Genomic DNA, 20,069 nt, shown 5'->3' with positions numbered 1-20,069 from the left:
ATGGTAATCAGGGGGGAAATTCTACACTGGTTGGATTCATACCTGGCACAAACGAATAGGATTGTGGTGATTGGAGTCAATCATCTCAGCTCCAGGACATCACTGCAGGAGTTCCTCAGGATAGTGTCCTAGGCCCAACCAACTTCAGCCGATTCGTCAATGATCTCCTGAAGGGCTGCCTACGGCGATGAAGTGCCCGGGTTCGAACCCGGCCCCGGGTCACTGTCTGTGTGGAGTTTGCACATTCTCCCCGTGTCTGTGTGGGTTTTAACCCCACAACCCAAAGATGTGCAGGCTAGGTGGATTGGCCACACAAAATTGCCCCTTAATTGGGAAAAAATAATTGGGTACTCTAAATTTTTAAAAAATCAATGACTTCCCTTCCACCATAAGGTCAGAAGTGGGATGTTTGCGGATGACTGCACAATGTTCAGCACCATTTGCAACTCCTCAGACAATAAAGCAGTCCATGTCCAAATGCAGCAAGACCTGGACAATAACCAGGTTTGGGCTGACAAATGGCAAGTTACATTCGCGCCACACAACTGCCGGGCAATGACCATCTTCTACAAGAGGGATCTAACCATTACCGCTTGACGTTCAATGGCATTCCCATCGCTGAATCCCCCACAATCAGCACCCTAGGGGTTGGCAGTACGGTGGTGCAGTGGTTAGCACTGCTGCCTCACGGCACCGAGGTCCCAGGTTCGATCCCGGCTCTGGGTCACTGCACTGTCCGTGTGTAGTTTGCACATTCTCCTGTGTTTGCGTGGGTTTCACCCCCACAACCCAAAAGATGTGCCGGGTAGGTGGATCGGCCAGGCTAAATTGCCCCTTAATTGGAAGAAATCATAGATTATCATAGAATTTACAGTGCAGAAGGAGGCCATTCAGCCCATCGAGTCTGCACCGGCTCTTAGAAAGAGCACCCTACCCAAGGTCAACACCTCCACCCTATCCCCATAACCCAGTAACCCCACCCAACACGAAGGACAATTTTGGACACTAAGGGCAATTTATCCTGGCCAATCCACCTAACCTGCACATCTTTGGACTGTGGGAGGAATTGGGTACTCTAAATTTACATTTAAAAAAACATCCTGGGGGGTTACCATTGATCATAAATTGAACAGGACTAGCCACATTAATACTGTGACTACCAGGGCAGGTCAAAAGCTAGGAATCATACAGCGAGTAACTCACCTCCTGATCCCCCAAAGCCTGTCCACCATCCACAAGGCATAAGTCAGGAGTGTAATGGAATACTCGCCACTTGCCTGGATGAATGCAGCTCCAACAACACTCAAAAAGCTCAACACCATCCAGGACAAAGCAGCCCACTTGATTGTTCCTCCTTCCACAAACATTCCAACCCTCCACCACCGATGAACAGCAGCCGTGTGCACCATCTAAAAGGTGCTAACTCGTCAAGATTTCTTAGGCAGCATCTTCCAAACCCATGACCACTACCATCTAAAAGGTCAAGATCAGCAGATACCTGGGAACCTCACCACCTGGAGGTTCCCCTCCAAGTTACTCACCACCCTGACTTGGAAATATATCATAGTTCCTTTACTGTCGCAGGGGCAACATCCCGGAACTCCCTCCCTAACAGCACAGTGGGTGTACTACACCTCGAGGACTGCAGTGGTTCAAGAGGACAACACACCACCACCTTCTGAAGGGCAACTGGGGAGAGGCAATAAATGCTGGCTTAGCCAGTGACGTCCACATCCAATAAATTAATTTTTTTAAAGCCTAAGCCTTGGAACTTCCAAATTATTCGGGCTGAATCAAAACACTATAGATTCAATTTTTATGCAGGTCAGATCCAAAGTAACACCAGTTCAGACAGATCCCCTTATCAGCTGCCAGGTTTAACTGGGTGGTTTTCAGCAGATATGGGAGACCTGCGGAGTTTTCACTTAATTTGACAGGCAACAATAAACCTCAGCAAATTTGTCTTTAAATAGCTTTACCAATCTTATTATTGAGCCTAATTAACTTCCTGCTGTGAGCGGATGGCTTTGGTACACTGGCACCCTCCAACCAGCGTTTTAATTGCAAATGACATGCAGCCTTCCATACAATTTAGTGTGCTTGACTGCCATGCCATGTAGGATTATGTTCTATCCTTTTACTGGATGAACTATGAATGGTAGAAAGGTTCAGATTTGAGGCTCATCCATGTCCCATAATTAAAAACTGCAAGAAGCATAGGTAAAGTCTGAAATCTAGAAGAGTAGGTATGTCTTATCAATATTTTTCTTGTAGCTCAAATAAATCTTTGCAGATATTGATATCGAAGCAGAAATAAAAATGTTCTGCATGTATGCAAATTTTAGGCTGTGTGGCTAAAAACACTTCTGGGAGGTCATGCACAGTTCAGCTTCATGCAGTTGCAATAGAGCGATTTGGAATTGGCGGCGGCAAGAGAGCAGAAAATACAATGACTTCAATTTTACCTATATTTAATTGGCAGAAACCTTTGCTCATTCAATACTGGATAACGGACAAGCTGTCTGACAACTCAGACAGTGGAGAGGTCAAGTGGGATGGTTGTGAGGTAGAGCTAGGCGCCATCAGTGTACATATGGATACTGACTATGTTTTTAAGATGATGTTGCGGAGGGTGAGCAGAGAATGAGAGAGGAGGGAACTGAAGCACCAAGTCTGTTCAGGGAGCGTGTAAAGAGTTAAGGATTCAAAAATAACCATTAAACAAGCATTTGGTTCACGTTTATGTTACACTGAAAAGCACCACATAAAATATTATAATGGAATTGGAATGTAATGCCATTCTGCCAATGGAGAGAAAATAAAACATTCATAGGGTACAAACAAAAATAAATGCAGCATTCAATTTAATATACTTGTGTTAACTGTGATGTCTATAATTGTGAAAGGAATTATTTCCCGACTAAAAATGATCCAAACCCTGTATACATTATATAAAAAAACAGAAATCAAGCATGAACAAGTTTGCATGTGGAATAATGTATGCGACAATACATTAAAGGGCAAGATGATTTGATTATAATAATAGGAATTGCACCACCAGTGAACTTCCAAACTCAATTTAGTACTCCAAAATATAGCTTGTAAAACCTCTACACTGAGGTCTGGGGAAACTTACACAATGCAACTTCTGATTCTAAAAGGAAAGACAGGATGTAGGTTTTAACTGGTAATCTTCCTTTTCTTTAACTGAATTGAAATATGTTGGAATATATTTCCATTATAATTCTTAGATACTACAGCTGTTCTGTTCAGATGCAATCTAACACTTCAGGGGTCAAACAATTTGAAATCTCAACTATGCAGTAAATCTCAACAATAAACAACATAAAAATAATTTATAGATACCAACAGAATACTAATTACATACGTCTGATACGGTGTCTGACAGAAAGAACCAGACAGCTAAATATGATACATTTTCTTCAGTTCAAATGTTCTTTCTTTTCAAGCTAAGGTCAAACATTCAGGTGTGACTAGACTGAAATAGAAATCAGAGACTTCATACTTTAACTCTGAAAATGCAACGTTTACTTTGCATTAAACAGAAGGGAATTTGGAAAATAATAATCCCTGAATTATTATATTTTTCACATCAGGAAAAATGTCTTCTATATTATAACTTTTTTTTTTTTAAATTAGGAAAACAATAAATCAGGTAAACATGCCTATTTACAAAAAGGAAAGAAATACACAAATGGAAACTATGGAAATTTACCTGCTGGAAACCTTCTTTACCAAATACCTCCCTCAGCTCTTCAAGCTCCCTATTCAGTTCTTCAATCTCTTGTTGTTTTGCAGTTAAATCGTCCTCCATTACCTCGAGTCTTGTCTGAAACGGCTTTGCATCATGATCCAAGCAGGTTCCTGATATGCTAAATTCCTCTTCCTAAAGTAATTAAAATGAATTAAAACCAGAGGGTTGCACTGCAATCTTTAAAGAGAAGCCAGAGACAGAAAAATATGAATTCCATAAGAGGTAGATTTAATATTAAAACATGCAGCTAGTAGCAATTTATCACTATAGCAACCACTGTTAGCATTTTGCACTTCAAGAGCTTCACAATGGTCTATTTTTCAACCCACAGTGCTTTGATGGGCAAGACTTAAAACAGCATTATTCTTTTGCATCATTGCAGATGAATACTTGTATGAAAGATTAGAACATAGTGGTAATCTTATCAAGCCTTCCATAAAAGTAATTCTAGCCATAATTTGAAAAACTCAACAGCGATTCAAGATAGAAAATGCAGCCCAAATTTCCACAATTGGTAGGCAAACTTCCCATTCTCTTATTGAATAATTTCAACATCTCCAATGACTGCATACTGTGCAACTGAATTGTTCCGGATGGAAAATCAGACATTCAAAATTTGTTCTGTGCAATGATAACTCACTGCAAGCTATCAATATGGTTGTAATGTTTGACTTTTGAGGAAATAAGACTGAAGATCTCGTTCCTTATCGCCAGATCCTGTGCATAAACAGATGTTAGAATCGGATCAGAATGAAATCAAAATTGGCCAAGGTTGCACTCCGTTCATGAGGATCACTCATAGTTCAAGTTCACATTTGAACAGAAACAATTTGAATTAGATATCCGGAGGCCTGGTAGCATCATCAAACTGTTTTCATCTGTGCATCGTTACTTTTAGAAGGGAGGAGCCCAAAACCAAGTTCAACATTTTAAAAACATGTCTTAAACTACAATATGGATGGTCATCTGAAAAATGAAAGTTATAAAGTTCAGCAAAATCATAATTTCAGAGCAACACATGCTGCTTCTTTTTAAAAATCAAATCATTTAAAACAATCTGTTTTTCAGTAAGAGAGTTGAAGGTTTTCAATAACACTGACAATTGCATATTTGACGCTGCAAGAGCTAATTTATATTTGGTATAAATCATACCATGCTGTGGATAATAAAGTCTCCATAATTTGGTGTAAGAATTTTAGCCCAATCATCCATTTGAAAAATGTAGGCATCCCATTGTATTACAATAATGTATTTACCCACTCAGTTCGTACGATAAAAATGGCAACAGCATATCAAATCATTGTAAAAACAAACAGAGCCAAGATATATCTTTCTCTCCCAGTTAGGTAGCGAAGCAGTTCATAATACCAATGTTAGTATGTATATTATGGATTAATAAGGTATCAATGAATATTAGTTTGCAAATGTTAATAGATATTCTGAACAATCTGCCAGTTACAATGGTTAAAATGGTCCTCATATAATTCCAGAGTGTATTTGAGCAAATTTAAATGTCAAGGCTCAGGAATATCAATGGAAAAATTAATTTTTCATTTTTAGCAGTCAGTGTCAGAGGAGGTGCAGAATGGACAACAATAAAGCTCTCTGAAACGTAGAAGAGATCAACAGATAATGGAGAATCAAAGAATTTGGGATTAGCGCAGGACGGTGCAGCTGAGCTGGTTTAGCCGACCTTACGGAATGGTAGAGCTAGCTCAGTTACAAACAGTTACAAAATTTCTTATGTGCTAACCTCACGTATCCTGCACCAACTGTGTTTTTTCAAAAATAAATTTAGAGCACCCAATTCTTTTTTCCCCCACTTAAGGGGCAATTTAGCGCGACCAATTCATCTACCATGCACATCTTTTTGGGTTGTGGGGGTGAGACTCACGCAGACACGGGAGAATGTGCAAACTCCACACGAAGAGTGACCTGGGGCCAGGATCGAACCTGGGTCCTCAGCGCCGTGAGGCAGCAGTGCTAACCACTGCGCCGCCGTGCTGCCCTACCAACTCTGGTTTTAACTCAAAAGAATGCTGTTCAGCTGTACTCGTATATTTCTCATATTAGTCACTCTTCGAGCCTTCTTGAACTGCCAATCCATGCAACATTTTAGACAAGCCAATAATAGATTGGACAGTGGTGGGGGGGGGGGGGGGGGGGGGGGGGGGGAGGAGGATATCACTTTAAACTAGTCTGAATGGATTCAGTCACAGGTGCCAAAATTAAGCATTCTAACTTACTCATTAATCAGCCTGTTCACTAATTTCTGTAACCTTAAGTTGACTCATCACTGGGTGTTAAAATGTATATTGAATTATTTGATTCTTAAACATAGACAATTATATAGATTTACACTCTGGGAACCATGCCAACCATCCTGCATAAAACGCAGTCAGTAGCTGTGGGTAAATATGCCACGTTACTTTACTTCATACTGTACCCTCGTCATATCTTCTGTTTCAAATACCAATTCTTGTGGCACTGTACAACAACCATTTGCCTGTACAAACCAAATAATATTTTTAAGCATTTTCTCAACCTAAAATTATATGCTAAAGAAAATACAGCATTGTTTATTAATACCAGATGGCGAGCAAATAAATAACATCTATCTAATAATACCATCTCATTACAGTCCTATAACAGTGGGTCCACCAAGACATTCTCCTAACTTACCTCATCTATTAGCTGTTAGGAATTAAACAAAAGATATTAATAGTCATTTAAAAATAAAAATAACATTAAACATCAATTTAAGTTATTTCCTTTATTCCCCTCAAATACTTGGATATAGCTGCAATTATCAGAGTTTCTCCCATCTTTCTGCACATAAACAGTTAGAGATTGGACTTGGGGCCCACCAGAACCTGAACAAAAAGCTGTTTCTTCATTCTGACATCGGATATCACAATCACATCTCCTATCATTTGTGATAATCTGTGAACATTCACATTTGTTCCAGGACTTGCTCCTTTACTTCAATTTTCACCTCTGAGTAAGGTCTCTGCTCATCACCATAGCCTCTTGGTCTTCTTTGCATTCATTCTCAATTGATGTTCCTCACTCCACCCTTTCACTACGTTTACAATTACTTGCAGTGCCTCTTCGGACTCCAAAATCAGTGATGTCAATTTTATCTCAAACTGTTAACATCCAGGGTCCCAATGTTGTAACCTGATGGGTTCTTGTCTTTAAATATAGCTCAAATATATAGGTTGAATAGTTTTGAAGACATAGCACATCCTTGGTGCACTCCTCTTTTGATTGGGAAGTTGCTTGACAAGCCACTATCAATTCTCACCACTGCGAGTTGATTCCAATATAAATCCTCAATTATCCTTTTAGCATATTTTCAATTTCTAGCTTGTCTAGATATTTAATTATTTTCTGATGGTTAGCTCCCTATGGTCTATAAAGCATACATACTCAGGTTTCTGTAAGGATGATTTGAGTAATTACCCAGCTTTTAGAACTAAAAGGCGAGAAACCCGAAATTGGTGCCACCCCCCCAAACTAAAATTCAGTTAAGAAAGAGATAGAGAAAAGCAGATGCCTGAACTTGAAAAAAGAAATGGAAATGAAAAACTTGAGCTGGCAAAAGTGAAAAAAGAAAAAGATAGGGATATACGAAATGGAAATGTCTGTGACGAGAGGTCACAGATATAGGTTGAAGGTGATAGATTAGAATGGAGATGGGGAGAAGCTACTTCTCGCAGAGGGTGGTGAATTTGTGCAATTCACTGACCCATTATGCGGTGGAATCAGAAACATTAAATGGTTAAGGAGATAGATATATTTCTGATTTTTAAAAATGGGTTAAAGGGGTATGGGGACCAGGTATGGAGGTGGATTTGAGACCAGGAAGAGGCCAGCCATGATCTGATTGAATGGCGGAGTAGGCTTGAAGGGCTGAATTGTCTACTTCGGCTCCTAATACCCATGTTCCTATGAAAGCTTGAGAGAGAGAAATCAGTCAGTGTGACTTGCCTAGAGAAAAGCTCAGGAGAAAGGGAGAAAGAGCAACAGTAGTTCAGAGGATGATTCTCATTGAATTTTGATGCAACTGAAAATCTTTGTTTAGTGCCTAAATTTACAGATGGAGTTGAAAGATATTTCACCTCGTTTGAACCATTGGCTGTGAACCTGGAGATGGCCAAAAGATGCTTGGGCCTTAATGTTTCAAAGCATCTATACAAGCTATGATTGTGTATACCAAGACTTCCAGAATAGCAGTTTGCAGATTTTGAGGAAGTTAAAAGGGGAATGCTCAATGCTTATGAGCTTGTCTCTGAAGCTTCTCAATTAAAGTTTAGGACCATAAGCAGGAAACCAAATTAAACATTTGTAGAATTTGCAAGAGAAAAAGAAAAGCTGTGGGATCAGTAGTTTCAATCACAAAATTGGGAAAACTGAAAACGTGAGGGAAATTATGATTATTGAAGAATTCCAACATAGCATTCCAGTAACCATGAAGACTTATTTAGATAAGCATCAAGCGTCAAAGATCCAAGAAGTGGCAGTTTGGCAGATACAAATGATGTTTCACATAGAGTTACATAGAATCAAAGTTTACAGCACAGAAAAAGGCTCTTCAGCCCATTATTTCTGTGCCAGCCATCGAGTACCTATCTATTCTAATCCCATTTTCCAGCACTGTAGCCTTGTATGCTATGGCATTTCAAGTATGTTCTAAATACTTCTTAAATGTTGTTGAGGGGTCTCGCCTCTGCCACCATTCAGGCAGTGAGTTCCAAATTCCCACCATCTTCTGGGTGACAAAGTGTTTTCTCAAATCCCCTCAAAGCTTCCTGCTCCTTTCCTTAAATCCATGCGCCCTGGTTATTGATCGCTCTATTAGGGGGTAAAGTTTCTTCCCATCTTCACTATCTATATTCCTCATAAACTTTGTACACCTCAATGAGGCTCCCCTGCAGCCTCCTCTGCTCCAAGTAAAATAACCCCAGCCTATCCAGTCTTTCTTCATAGCTGAAATGCTCCAGCCTAGGCAACATCCTGGTGAAGCTCCTCTGCACCCCCTTCTACGCAATCACATTTAAAAAAAAAAAAGTGTGGCCACCAGAACTGCACACGGTGCGATAGCTACGTCTAATGAGTGTTTTATACAGCTCCATCATAACCTCCCTGCTCTTATATTCTATGCCTCAGCTAATAAAGACAAATATCCCATATGACTTCTTAACCACCTGACCTACCTGTTCTGCTGCCTTCAGGGATCTTTGGACATGCACCCCCAGGTTTTTCCATCCTAGCGTCCTACTGTTTATCGTGTATTCCCTTGCCTACTTAGTCGTCCCAAAATGCATTACCTCACACTTTACAGGGTTAAATTCCATTTGCCACGTAAAATTGAGTATGCTGTTGGCATTTTCCTAATATATCAGGACCTTCTCAACATTAAGTGACATCTTCATGACAGTCAGTGCTCAATAAATGTAATCTCTAATCTCACCCAACATGCTTAGGTATATACCATTCCTCTCTGGCGAATGGTTCTACCATTAAGTCTGTTTGGGACATCCAGGCATATGATACAAGTCATTGGGTCACAATTTGTGACCAAAATAACAGCAGGCTTAATGCCCACACTTATTAGTAGCGTAAATCATTCAGAAATCTGTGCCATGGAAAGGATACTCAGCAAGTTGCAAATCGTCAGACATTGCTGAACTAGCTCAGTTTTGCCATTAGCTTTGCAAAATTGGAAGCGCGGTGTCAACCTCCCCTGTATTGGCGCAAGAACGACCAGTTAAACTCACTGCAGAAAGTCAAGTTTGGCGATTAGCAGCATAAGTAATGCTTATAATGGAAAGATTAATTCACTGCAACGCCAGTCATCTCCGGCTTTTTGAAGGGAAGCAGTTGAAACTGTGACGTCTTATCCCTGCAGGTAATAAATTAATTATATATAATTTCACTCTTCCAATTTCTTCCATCGCACAGGAGATACGAAAGTCTGAGAACACAGACGAACAGATTCAAAAACAGCTTCTTCCCCACTGTTACCAGACTCCTAAACAACCCTCTTATGGATTGACCTGATTAATATTACACTCCTGTATGCTTCACCCGATGTCGGTGTTTATGTATTTACATTGTGTACCTTGTGTTGCCCTATTATGTATTTTCTTTTTATTTCTTTTTCTTTTCATGTACTAAATGATCTGTTCGAGATGCTCGCAGAAAAATACTTTTCACTGCACCTCGGTACACGTGACAATAATCCAATCCAATCCAATCTTTCTCATAATTCAATCTTTTTCCCCCATTTCTCTTTCTGTACCAGACTTGACATCTTCCTTCGCAATCACTGCTCGTTTCTTTCTCAATCCTTCAATCTTATTGATCTAAGATTAGTTCAGTTGGCCGGACAGCTGGTTCATGATACAGAGCACAGCTAACAGCATGGATTCAATTCCCATACCGGCTGAGGTTATTCATGAAGGCTCACCTTCTCAACCTTGCCCTCGCCTGAGGTGTGGTGATCCTCAGGTTAAATCACCACCAGTCAGTAGCCTATGGTCACCCGGGACTATGGCAACTTTACATTAGCCGGAGGTACGCTTAAATAGTCCACCCTCTAGAAATGCATAGGAACACTAACTAACTCCTGGCTTTCTGTGTTTAACTGAATATGTACGATTCCAAAAGTTGCTAAAATTAGAATAGACTTCGATTATTAATGCAAGGCATCTATGATTAGATTTGTTGCCTTTTTCAAATGAAGATATTATGGTCGCTTGTTTCCAGTCCTGCAAAACTGAACCACTGTCCAATAATTTTTCCATGAAGTTTAGTGCCCTATAACTTTCTTTCTTCATACCCTTTAGAACTCCAAGATATATAAATGTCTGCTGCATAGGTTTCGTTGTTCTCAAATTCATTTAAATGATCTAGGATAGTTAATGGAATGCAGAAATTGAACTGAAAATTTGTAATCACCTGATAAATCACTTTAGAAAATATTTTCCTTCAATTTAACCACCATTTTAAACCTTTGAAAATTCCAATTCATTCACTGATACCAACTTTTGTAATATTGGCATAATATTTTGATGTTATGTGCTAACATAGTCTTCCATCCTCGATTCTGAAGTCTATTAAGCAGCTCTAATTTGCTTTTGGATTCTTAATCATTTCCAAGAGCACCCATCTCCCGAGTAATTTTCCTTCTTTCTTTCTATTTTCTTTACAAAAAAGACACTGAAAATGCATTATTTACAAGATATTTACCTCTGATGTATTGTCATCAGCTGTTGTGGATACTTCACTTTCTGGCTGAAAAATAAACATACAAATTAATTCAAAACAATTCAAATTTTCAGAAAAATTAAACAGAATTGATATTCAATGCTCATAACAAAGTGACAAATATTTTAAAAATAAAGTATGCAAGTTTACAAGGCCCATCCAACAATTGTTCAAGAATCAATATATATGGCCACCGAAACAAAATAGACCTACATTTCCATGGATATCTTAATCAGTCATCTAAAGCTCTAATGGATGCTCACTGGCACCATAATGACTTGCATTTATTCAGCACCTTCAACATAATTGAACATCCTACAGCACAGGTGCAAGTATGCACAGGGGTTATGGATGAAAGAGACTGAAACTTGACCTCAAGACCTGGAGGATAGAACCTGGGAGACCAATCAAGAGTGTGTTAGTATAGTCAAGTCTAGAGTAACTAAGCAGGTCTGAGGGTTTCAGCAACAGATAAGCTGAGGCAGGGCAGAGTCAGGTGATATTGGGAAGGTAGAAATAGACAACTCTAGTAGTGGAGTTGTTATGTGGTCGGAAGCGTATTTTCAGGTTAAATATGAAAGCAAGATTGCAAACTATCTGGTTCAGCCTTAGACAGTTGCCAGAGAGGTAGAGTTAGTGGCTCAGGAATCAAGGTTGTGGTGGGATGAATTATTGGGCCTCCATAAATGTACCCTCTAACTTTTGCCAAATATGCAGAATGAATTTTGTTATGTGAACCAATATCAAGGTAATGTACAAGATATGTGCCACCCCAGTAGGAGCAAAATAACCTACATAATAGATATAATTAAAAAGTTACCATATTTATGAAGGAAGAATAGCTTTACCAGCCATTGACAAGGTGCCATGCTACTCCACAAATGACCAATTATTGAATTCAATTTTAAATTTGCCATATGCATTCTGCCAACTCCAGCATGATGTAACCATGAAACACACTTCTCCCTCTCTTTAGCTGTGAAAAGTCATACGACTCGAAAAGTTAACTGTTTCTCTCTGCACAGATACTGCCAGACCTGCTGCGTTTTTCCAGCATTTCCTGATGTTATTATAAATTTACCATGGTTGCATTTGAACTCTTGACCTCCAGGTTTTAAGTTCAGTTTCATATCAACTATAGATAAGAAGCATTTGTCAGTTTTTAGATCATAGCTTGTATTTTAATTATTTGACAGAAGAAAATTTGAATTGATAGCAACAGCTCAAAGCAAGACATGGATCTTTTGTTTCAATTTGACAAGCCCAAAATAGAAGGGTCTAAAGAGGTTTGCCTTTCGAAATGATAGAACATGTGGAAAAGACTCCTGTTTTCCCAGTTTGAAAGTTTTCTTTATTTAAGACCGTTATGAATAGTGAGGAAAATAGCTCAGTCATTTCTTCACATTAAAAAACAATAAGGCAGAAGGAAAGTGCCTCAGTTAATTTGGAGAGAAGGTGACTCTTGTGAATTGGAGGGTGTACATCAGCGATGCACAGTTTCTCTGTTGTGATTTCTGAGGGGGGAAACTACATCTGGGAACAGGGCAAGAGAATTTGGAAACCCAGGAGGGAGAATGACTGCTGATATAGCTTTGGGAGAAGTAGCGACATTTATTCCACTAACGGAGTTTTTAGAATAAAAAGCTATGAATTATTAAGTAATTAACTGGCTCACCATTTTTAAAGTAAATGTCTTTCGCAATGCAAATAAGAGGACATGAATTGGGAGAGGTAGTATTTGGATCTATGCATGGTTTAAAAGGTCCTGAGATAATCTTACAAGACCATTTGCATTGTTTTTAAAAAATATATATTTTATTGAAATTTTTCAAACAAAAATGTTTCCGTTTTTACAACTCAACAAGGGATTATACATTAACTGGTAAATAACATTATTTAAATAATATAGTGAACTTACAACAAAAACTAAAAAGAAAAAACAAATAGCAAAAACACAGAATAGTGCTCCCCCCCCCCCCCAAGGAACGGTTGCCACCGCCTGGAGAACCCCTGAGCCGATCCTCTCAACGCAAATTTTATTCGTTCCAATCTTATGAACCCTGCCATGTCGTTTATCCAGGCCTCCACGCCCGGGGGCTTCGCTTCCTTCCACATGAGTAGAATCCTACGCCGGGCTACTAGGGACGCAAAGGCCAAAATATCGGCCTCTTTCGCCTCCTGCACTCCCGGTTCTTCTGCAACCCCAAATATAGCTAACCCTCAGCCTGGCTTGACCCGGACCTTCACCACCTTTGAAATTACCCTTGCCACACCCCCCCCAGAACTCATGCAGTGTCGGACACGACCAGAACATGTGTGTGTGGTTCGCCGAGCTTCCTGAGCACCTCCCACACCTGTCCTCGTTCCCGAAAAACCTGCTCAGTCTTGCTCCCGTCATATGTGCTCTATGTAGAACCTTAAATTGAATCAGGCTAAGCCTGGCACACGAGGACGAGGAATTTACCCTACTTAGGGCATCCGCCCATAGCCCCTCCTCAATCTCTTCCCCCAGCTCTTCTTCCCATTTTCCCTTCAGCTCCTCTAGCATCGCCTCCCCCTCGTCCCTCATCTCCCGGTATATTTCGGACACTTTGCCCTCTCCAACCCATGCCCCCGAAATCACTATCTTGGATCCCCTGCGTCGGGAGCTGCGGAAATTCCCTCACCTGTTGCCTAGTAAATGCCCTCACTTGCATGTATCGGAAGGCGTCCCCTGGGGGCAACTTATATTTTTCTTCTAGCGCTCCCAGACTTGCAAACGTCCCGTCTATAAACAGGTCCCTCAGCTTCCTAATTCCTGTGCGCTGCCAGTACTGGAACCCCCCATTCATCCTCCCTGGGACAAACCTATGGTTATTCCTTATCGGGGACCACACAGAGGCACCCGTCACTCCCCTGTGTCGCCTCCACTGTCCCCAGATCCTCTAGGTTGCCACCACCACTGGGTTTGTGGTGTACCTTTTCGGGGAGAACAGCTGCAGCGCCGTCACCAGCGCTTTTAGGCTCGTTCCCTTACAGGACGCCATCTCCAGCTTCTTCCACGCTGCTCCCTCTTCCTCCCTCACCCACTTACAGACCATCGACACATTGGCAGCCCAATAGTAGTCGCTCAAACTCGGCAGCGCCAGTCCCCCTCTGTCCCTACTGCGCTGCAGGAACCCCCTCTTTACTCTCGGGGTCTTTCCTGCCCACACAAAGCTTGTAATGCTCCTATCTATTTTTTTTTTTTTTTTTTAAAAGGCCTTTGTGATCAGAATGGGGAGGCACTGAAACACGAAAAGAAACCTCGGCAGGACCACCATTTTAACTGCCTGCATTCTGCCCGCCAGCGACAGCGGCACCATATTCCACCTCTTAAAGTCCTCCTCCATCTGCTCCACCAGTCGCGTCAGGTTAAGTCTATGCAGGGTTCCCCAGTTCCTGGCCACCTGGATCCCCAGGTATCGGAAGTCCCTTACCACTCTCCTCAGCGGCAGAGCATCTATCCCCCTGCCCTGTTCCCCGGGGTGCATTACAAAAAGCTCGCTCTTCCCCATATTTAATTTGTATCCCGAGAACTCTCCAAACTCCCTAAGTATCTGCATTACCTCTGGCATCCCCTCTACCGGGTCCGCAACGTATAGCAGTAGATCATCTGCGTAGAGCGGCACTCGGTGTTCCTCTCCCCCTCGAAGCACCCCCCTCCACTTCTTAGAATCCCTCAGCGCTATGGTCAGTGGTTCAATTGCCAACGCGAACAGTAACGGGGACAGGGGACACCCTTGTCTTGTACCCCTATGTAGCCGAAAATACCCCAACCTTTGCCGGTTTGTGACTACGCTTGCCATCAGGGCCCCATATAAGAGTCTGACCCATCTAATAAACCCCTCACCGAACCCAAACCTCTTCAGCACCTCCCACAGATAGTCCCACTCCACCCTATCGAATGCCTTCTCTGCATCCATCGCCGCCACTATCTCTGCCTCCCCCTCCGGTGGGGGCGTCATCATCACCCCCAGCAACCTTCGTACATTAACATTCAGTTGTCTCCCCTTTACAATCCCTGTCTGATCGTCATGCACCACCCCTGGGACTCAATCCTCTATCCTTGTCGCCATCACTTTGGCCAGCAGTTTGGCATCTACATTTAGGAGTGAGATAGGCCTGTATGACCCGCATTGTAGCGGGTCTTTATCTCGTTTCAGGATTAGCGATATCGTCGCCTCCGACATTGTCGGGGGTAGCATCCCTCTTTCCTTAGCCTCATTAAAGGTTCTCGCCAAAAGCGGGGCCAACAGATCCATATACTTCCTGTAGAATTCCACCGGAAACCCGTCTGGTCCCGGGGCCTTCCCTGCCTGCATGTTCCCCAGTCCTTTAATCACCTCATCCACCTCGATTGGCGCCCCCAGACCTGCCACCTCAAGCCCCTTCACCTTCGGGAACCTTAGCTGGTCCAGAAAGTGTAGCATTCCTTCTTTTCCCCCCTGGGGTTGGGACTTATATAGCCTCTCATAAAAGGTCTTGAACACCTCGTTCACTTTCCCTGCGCTCTGTTCCTTATTACCCGTTTCATCCTTAACTCCCCGGATCTCTCTCGCCGCCGTCCTCTTCCGAAGTTGGTGGGCTAACTGCCGGCTCGCCTTTTCCCCATACTCATATTGCATCCCCTGTGCCTTCCTCCACTGTGCCTCTGCCTTTCCCGTGGTCAGCAGGTCAAACTCTGTAGTCTGTAGTCTTCGTCTTTCTCTGTATAGCCCTTCGTCTGGGGCCTCCGCATATTTTTTATCCACCCTCAAAATTTCCCCCACCAATCTCTCTCTTTCTTTGCCCTCTTGTTTCCCCTTGTGGCTCTGATGGAGATCAGCTCTCCTCTAACCACCGCCTTCAGCGCTTCCCATACTACCCCCACCTGGACCTCCCCATCGTCGTTGACCTCCAGGTATCGCTCAATACACCCCCTCACCCTTCCGCAGACCCCCTCGTCCGCCAGTAGTCCCATATCTAGTCGCCAGAGTGGGCGCTGCTGCCTTTCCTCTCCTAGTTCCAGATCCACCCAATGCGGGGCGTGATCTGAAACGGCTATGGCCGAGTACTCCGTTCCTGCCACTTTCGGGATCAGTGCCCTTCCCAAAACGAAAAAGTCCATCCGGGAGTATACTTTATGGACGTGGGAGAAGAAATAGAACTCTTTAGCCATCGGCCTGGCGAATCTCCACAGATCCACTCCCCCCATTTGTTCCATAAATCCCTTAAGCACCTTGGCCGCTGCCGGCCTTCTCCCGGTCCTGGATCTGGACCGGTCTAGCCCTGGATCCAGCACCGTGTTAAAATCCCCCCCCCGCATTATCAAATTTCCCACCTCCAGGTCCGGGATACGTCCCAGCATTCGCTTCATGAATCCAGTGTCATCCCAATTCGGGGCATATACATTCACCAGCACAACCGCCTCGCCCTGCAGTCTGCCACTCGCCATCACATATCTACCCCCACTGTCCACCACTATGTTCTTAGCCTCGCATGATACACGTTTCCCCACCAATATTGCCACCCCTCTGTTTTTCGCGTCCAACCCCGAGTGGAATACCTGTCCCACCCATCCTTTTCTTAGTCTAACCTGATCCGCCACCTTCAGGGGCGTCTCCTGGAGCATGACTACGTCCGCCTTCAGTCTCTTTAAGTGCGCAAACACCCGTGCCCTCTTAATCGGCCCATTTAAGCCTCTCACATTCCACATGATCAGCCGGATTGGGGGGCCATTCACCCCCCCCCCCCCCCTCGTCGACTAGCCATCCCTTTTTTGAGGCCATCTCCTCATCCAGGTCCCGCGTACCCGTCTGTCCCCCAGGCAGCGCCTTCCCGCCCCAACCACCTCATCTCTTACCAGCTCCCCCTTGCACTCAGCAGCAGCAACCCAGTTAATCCCCCCCCCCCCCCCCCCCGCCCCCCCCGCTAGCTTGATTACTCCCCCCATATTGCTTCCGGAAGTCAGCTAACTCTGGCTGACCGCGGCTTCCCTCGTTCACTCTTTGACCTCCCTGCGTGTGGGGCTCCCTTCCTTCCTGTGCCAGTTTTCCCGCTAGAATTTCCATAGCGCGGGAAAATACCCGCACTTTCTCCTCGGCCCCGCCTTCTATGGCGCAGTTCCCTCATTCCCCTTCCCTGTCCCTTTTCCCACCGGCACCCACATTTCTTCGTTCCCCCCCATCGGGGGGAGAAAAATTCCCCGTCCAACATTGCTGTACAATAGCCCTCCCCTCCCCCCTTTAAGTTTCTGTACCACCACCTCGCTGCTTCTCTCCAAACATCAAACTCTCAAATCTAGTCCAGTTTCTCTTCTTGGATGAATGTCCATGCCTCCTCCGCCGTCTCAAAGTAGTGGTGTTTGCCCTGATGCGTGACCCACAGTCGCGCCGGCTGCAGCATCCCAAATTTTATTTTCTTCCTATGGAGCACCGCCTTGGCCCGGTTAAAGCTCGCCCTCCTTCTCGCCACCTCCGCACTCCAGTCCTGATACACACGTATCACCTCATTCTCCCATTTGCTACTCCGTGCCTTCTTGGCCCAGCTCAGGACCATCTCTCTATCTCTGTAGCGATGGAACTTCACCACTATTGCTCTTGGTGTTTCACCTGCCTTTGGTCTTCTCACGAGGACCCGGTACGCTCCCTCCACTTCCAGGGGGCCCGATGGGGCCTCAGCTCCCATTAGTGTGTGGAGCATCGTGCTCACATAAGCCCCAACATCAGCACCCTCTGCTCCTTCGGGGAGACCTAGAACCCGTAGGCTTTTCCTCCTCGAGCTGTTCTCCAGGGCTTCCAGCCTTTCTATGCACCTCTTGTGTAGTGCCTCGTGTGTCTCCGTTTATACCACCAGGCCCTGTATCTCATCTTCATTCTCGGCTGCCTTTGCCTTCACTCCACGGAGCTCCATCGCCTGGACCTTTTGTGTTTCCTTCAGTCCCTCGATTGCCAGTAGTATCGGCGCCAGCACCTCTTTCTTGAGCTCCTCCACACATCGTCGGAGAATCTCCTGCTAGTCCGGGCCCCATACCATCTGGGCTCCATCCGCCGCCATCTTGCTTCTCCCTTCTCTTCTCTGCCGCTGCTCCAAAGGATCCTTCGCAGTCTGGCCACTACCGCCGCTCCTTTCCATACACACCCAGGGGACTCCTTCCTTCGTCACCCCACACTGGGTTAGGTCGAAAAAGAATTCCATTGGGGCTCCCGATAAGAGCCCAAAAGTCCGATGGAACGGGAGGTGCCGAAACGTGCGGCTTAGCAGTGCATCACCGCAACCGGAGGTCCGACCATTTGCATTGTTATTTGGAGATCTACGCTAGGAATTCAAAACTTTTCACAAACTCAATAGAAATGCCGTTGGGGTTTGGTTGAGTTGAATGTCTTTGGGATCAATCTTTCTTTAATAATTCTATAAGGCCAGCTCCAGCAGAATGACTGGAACAGTGGTACTAAGTTCCATGCCATGACTGTTGTGCTGCCGATCAAACAGACAGTTTAGAGGGTACACTCGTATGCAACTATCACCCAAAGTCAGAAATGGAGGAAGGGGGGGGTGGGGGATTGAAAACACTGGCATGTCCAGTGTGTCAGTTTCAGCATGCAATTTCTGGCACCTATGATCTTACCCAGGGCAGGGGCAAGGCAGTACAGGGAGACCGCTCTTCCCCTTAAGGTCAATTAAAGTATTTAAGCTCATTATAGCTTGATGAGGTAATGGGGTGGAATCTAAAAGGATGCGCATGGGTTTCAAAAGGTGTTCCAAATCTGAAGAGAGTCAGTGGCACAGTGATATTGTGACTGAACTCGTAATCCAGAGGCCCAGGGCAAGATCTGGGGACTCGGGTTCGAATCCTGCCATGGCACATGGTGAAATTTAAATTCAATGAAAATCTAGAATTAAAAGTCAAATGATGACCATGAAACTATTGTCATTTATCTTAAAAACCCATCTGGTTCAGGAAATCTCGGTAGGAAAAATACTACCATCCTTACCTGGCCTGGCCACATGTGACTCTAGATCCACAGCAATTTGGTTGCCTCTCAAACGCCCTCTGAAATGGAGGGCAATAAATGATTTTTTTTTTTTAATAAAAAGAGTCAGGAACCAGTCAAGGTTTTCCCAGGGCATCACCATGGCCCCATAAGAGGGTCAGCAAGTGAAAGGGAATGGGCACTCAGCCACACCCCTGGCTTTGCAGGGGCAAAGTTACCAAGAACAATTGGGCAGCTACCTATCCAAAAAGACTGCAGCTGGAAATAAGTCAAAATTGTCAGTTTATAGACCCAGTGGTCACGAGGGGTAACAGCCTCTCCAGGAAGGGTGGAAGACCAAGCAGCAAGAGGGCACAAGGGAGGAGGAAAGATGGATAGGGAACCAATGAAGACCATACCCTCACACTGGATCTACTGCCAAAGATAGAGCTAGCTGGAGACCAAAACTTTCCTCTTCAATAGGTCATATGCATCTGTGCCCTTGTGGTGGAATATCTCACCTTGCAGCACTGGTCATCTTCCACATCATTATGGCTTTGAATTTCTTTGCTCCTGACTCCTTCCAAGGATCAGCTGTGGCTCTTACCAGCATCAGACAAGCAGCTGCACAACATTCCATCTCGCAGGTCGCTGATACCCTCACTGGAGATGGATGGCACATTCATTTCATGATTGACGTGACTTGAAAGGATAGATGGCGTTGGCTTTTGCCACTATTAGAGGATTCCTCCAGGTGGTGTTTAGCACTGCTGCCTCACGTCGCTGAGGAACCGGGTTTGCTCCCGTCCCCAGGTCACTGTCCGTGTCTGCGTGGGTCTCAACCCACAACTCAAAAAGATGTGCAGGGTAGGTCGATTGACCATGCTAAATTGCTACTTAATTGGAAAAACAAAATAGGGTACTTTCAAGGTACCTAGCAGCAGGCCACTCAGATTCATCAAGAGGAAGGGCTTCCACTCCCTCAAGTTCAACAGATCTGCACTAGAACAAGAGCGTCGTCCATGTGTGTGCACACCTTCCCGGCA

General features: G+C 44.0%; 1 protein-coding gene across 1 annotated transcript in view; it reads right to left on the bottom strand.

Moving 5' to 3' along the window:
- Positions 1 to 20,069, bottom strand: part of akap9 (A kinase (PRKA) anchor protein 9) — a 395,737-nt gene that overhangs the window by 355,244 nt on the left and 20,424 nt on the right. Inside the window, 3 exon segments of the mRNA XM_072508693.1 lie at positions 3,737 to 3,907; positions 6,210 to 6,281; positions 11,033 to 11,077. Of these exon segments, the coding sequence (XP_072364794.1) occupies positions 3,737 to 3,907; positions 6,210 to 6,281; positions 11,033 to 11,077 (288 nt within the window).

This window comes from Scyliorhinus torazame, chromosome 6 (assembly GCF_047496885.1).
Source record: "Scyliorhinus torazame isolate Kashiwa2021f chromosome 6, sScyTor2.1, whole genome shotgun sequence".
NCBI lineage: Eukaryota > Metazoa > Chordata > Chondrichthyes > Carcharhiniformes > Scyliorhinidae > Scyliorhinus > Scyliorhinus torazame.
This window is presented reverse-complemented; position numbering and strand designations above follow the sequence as displayed.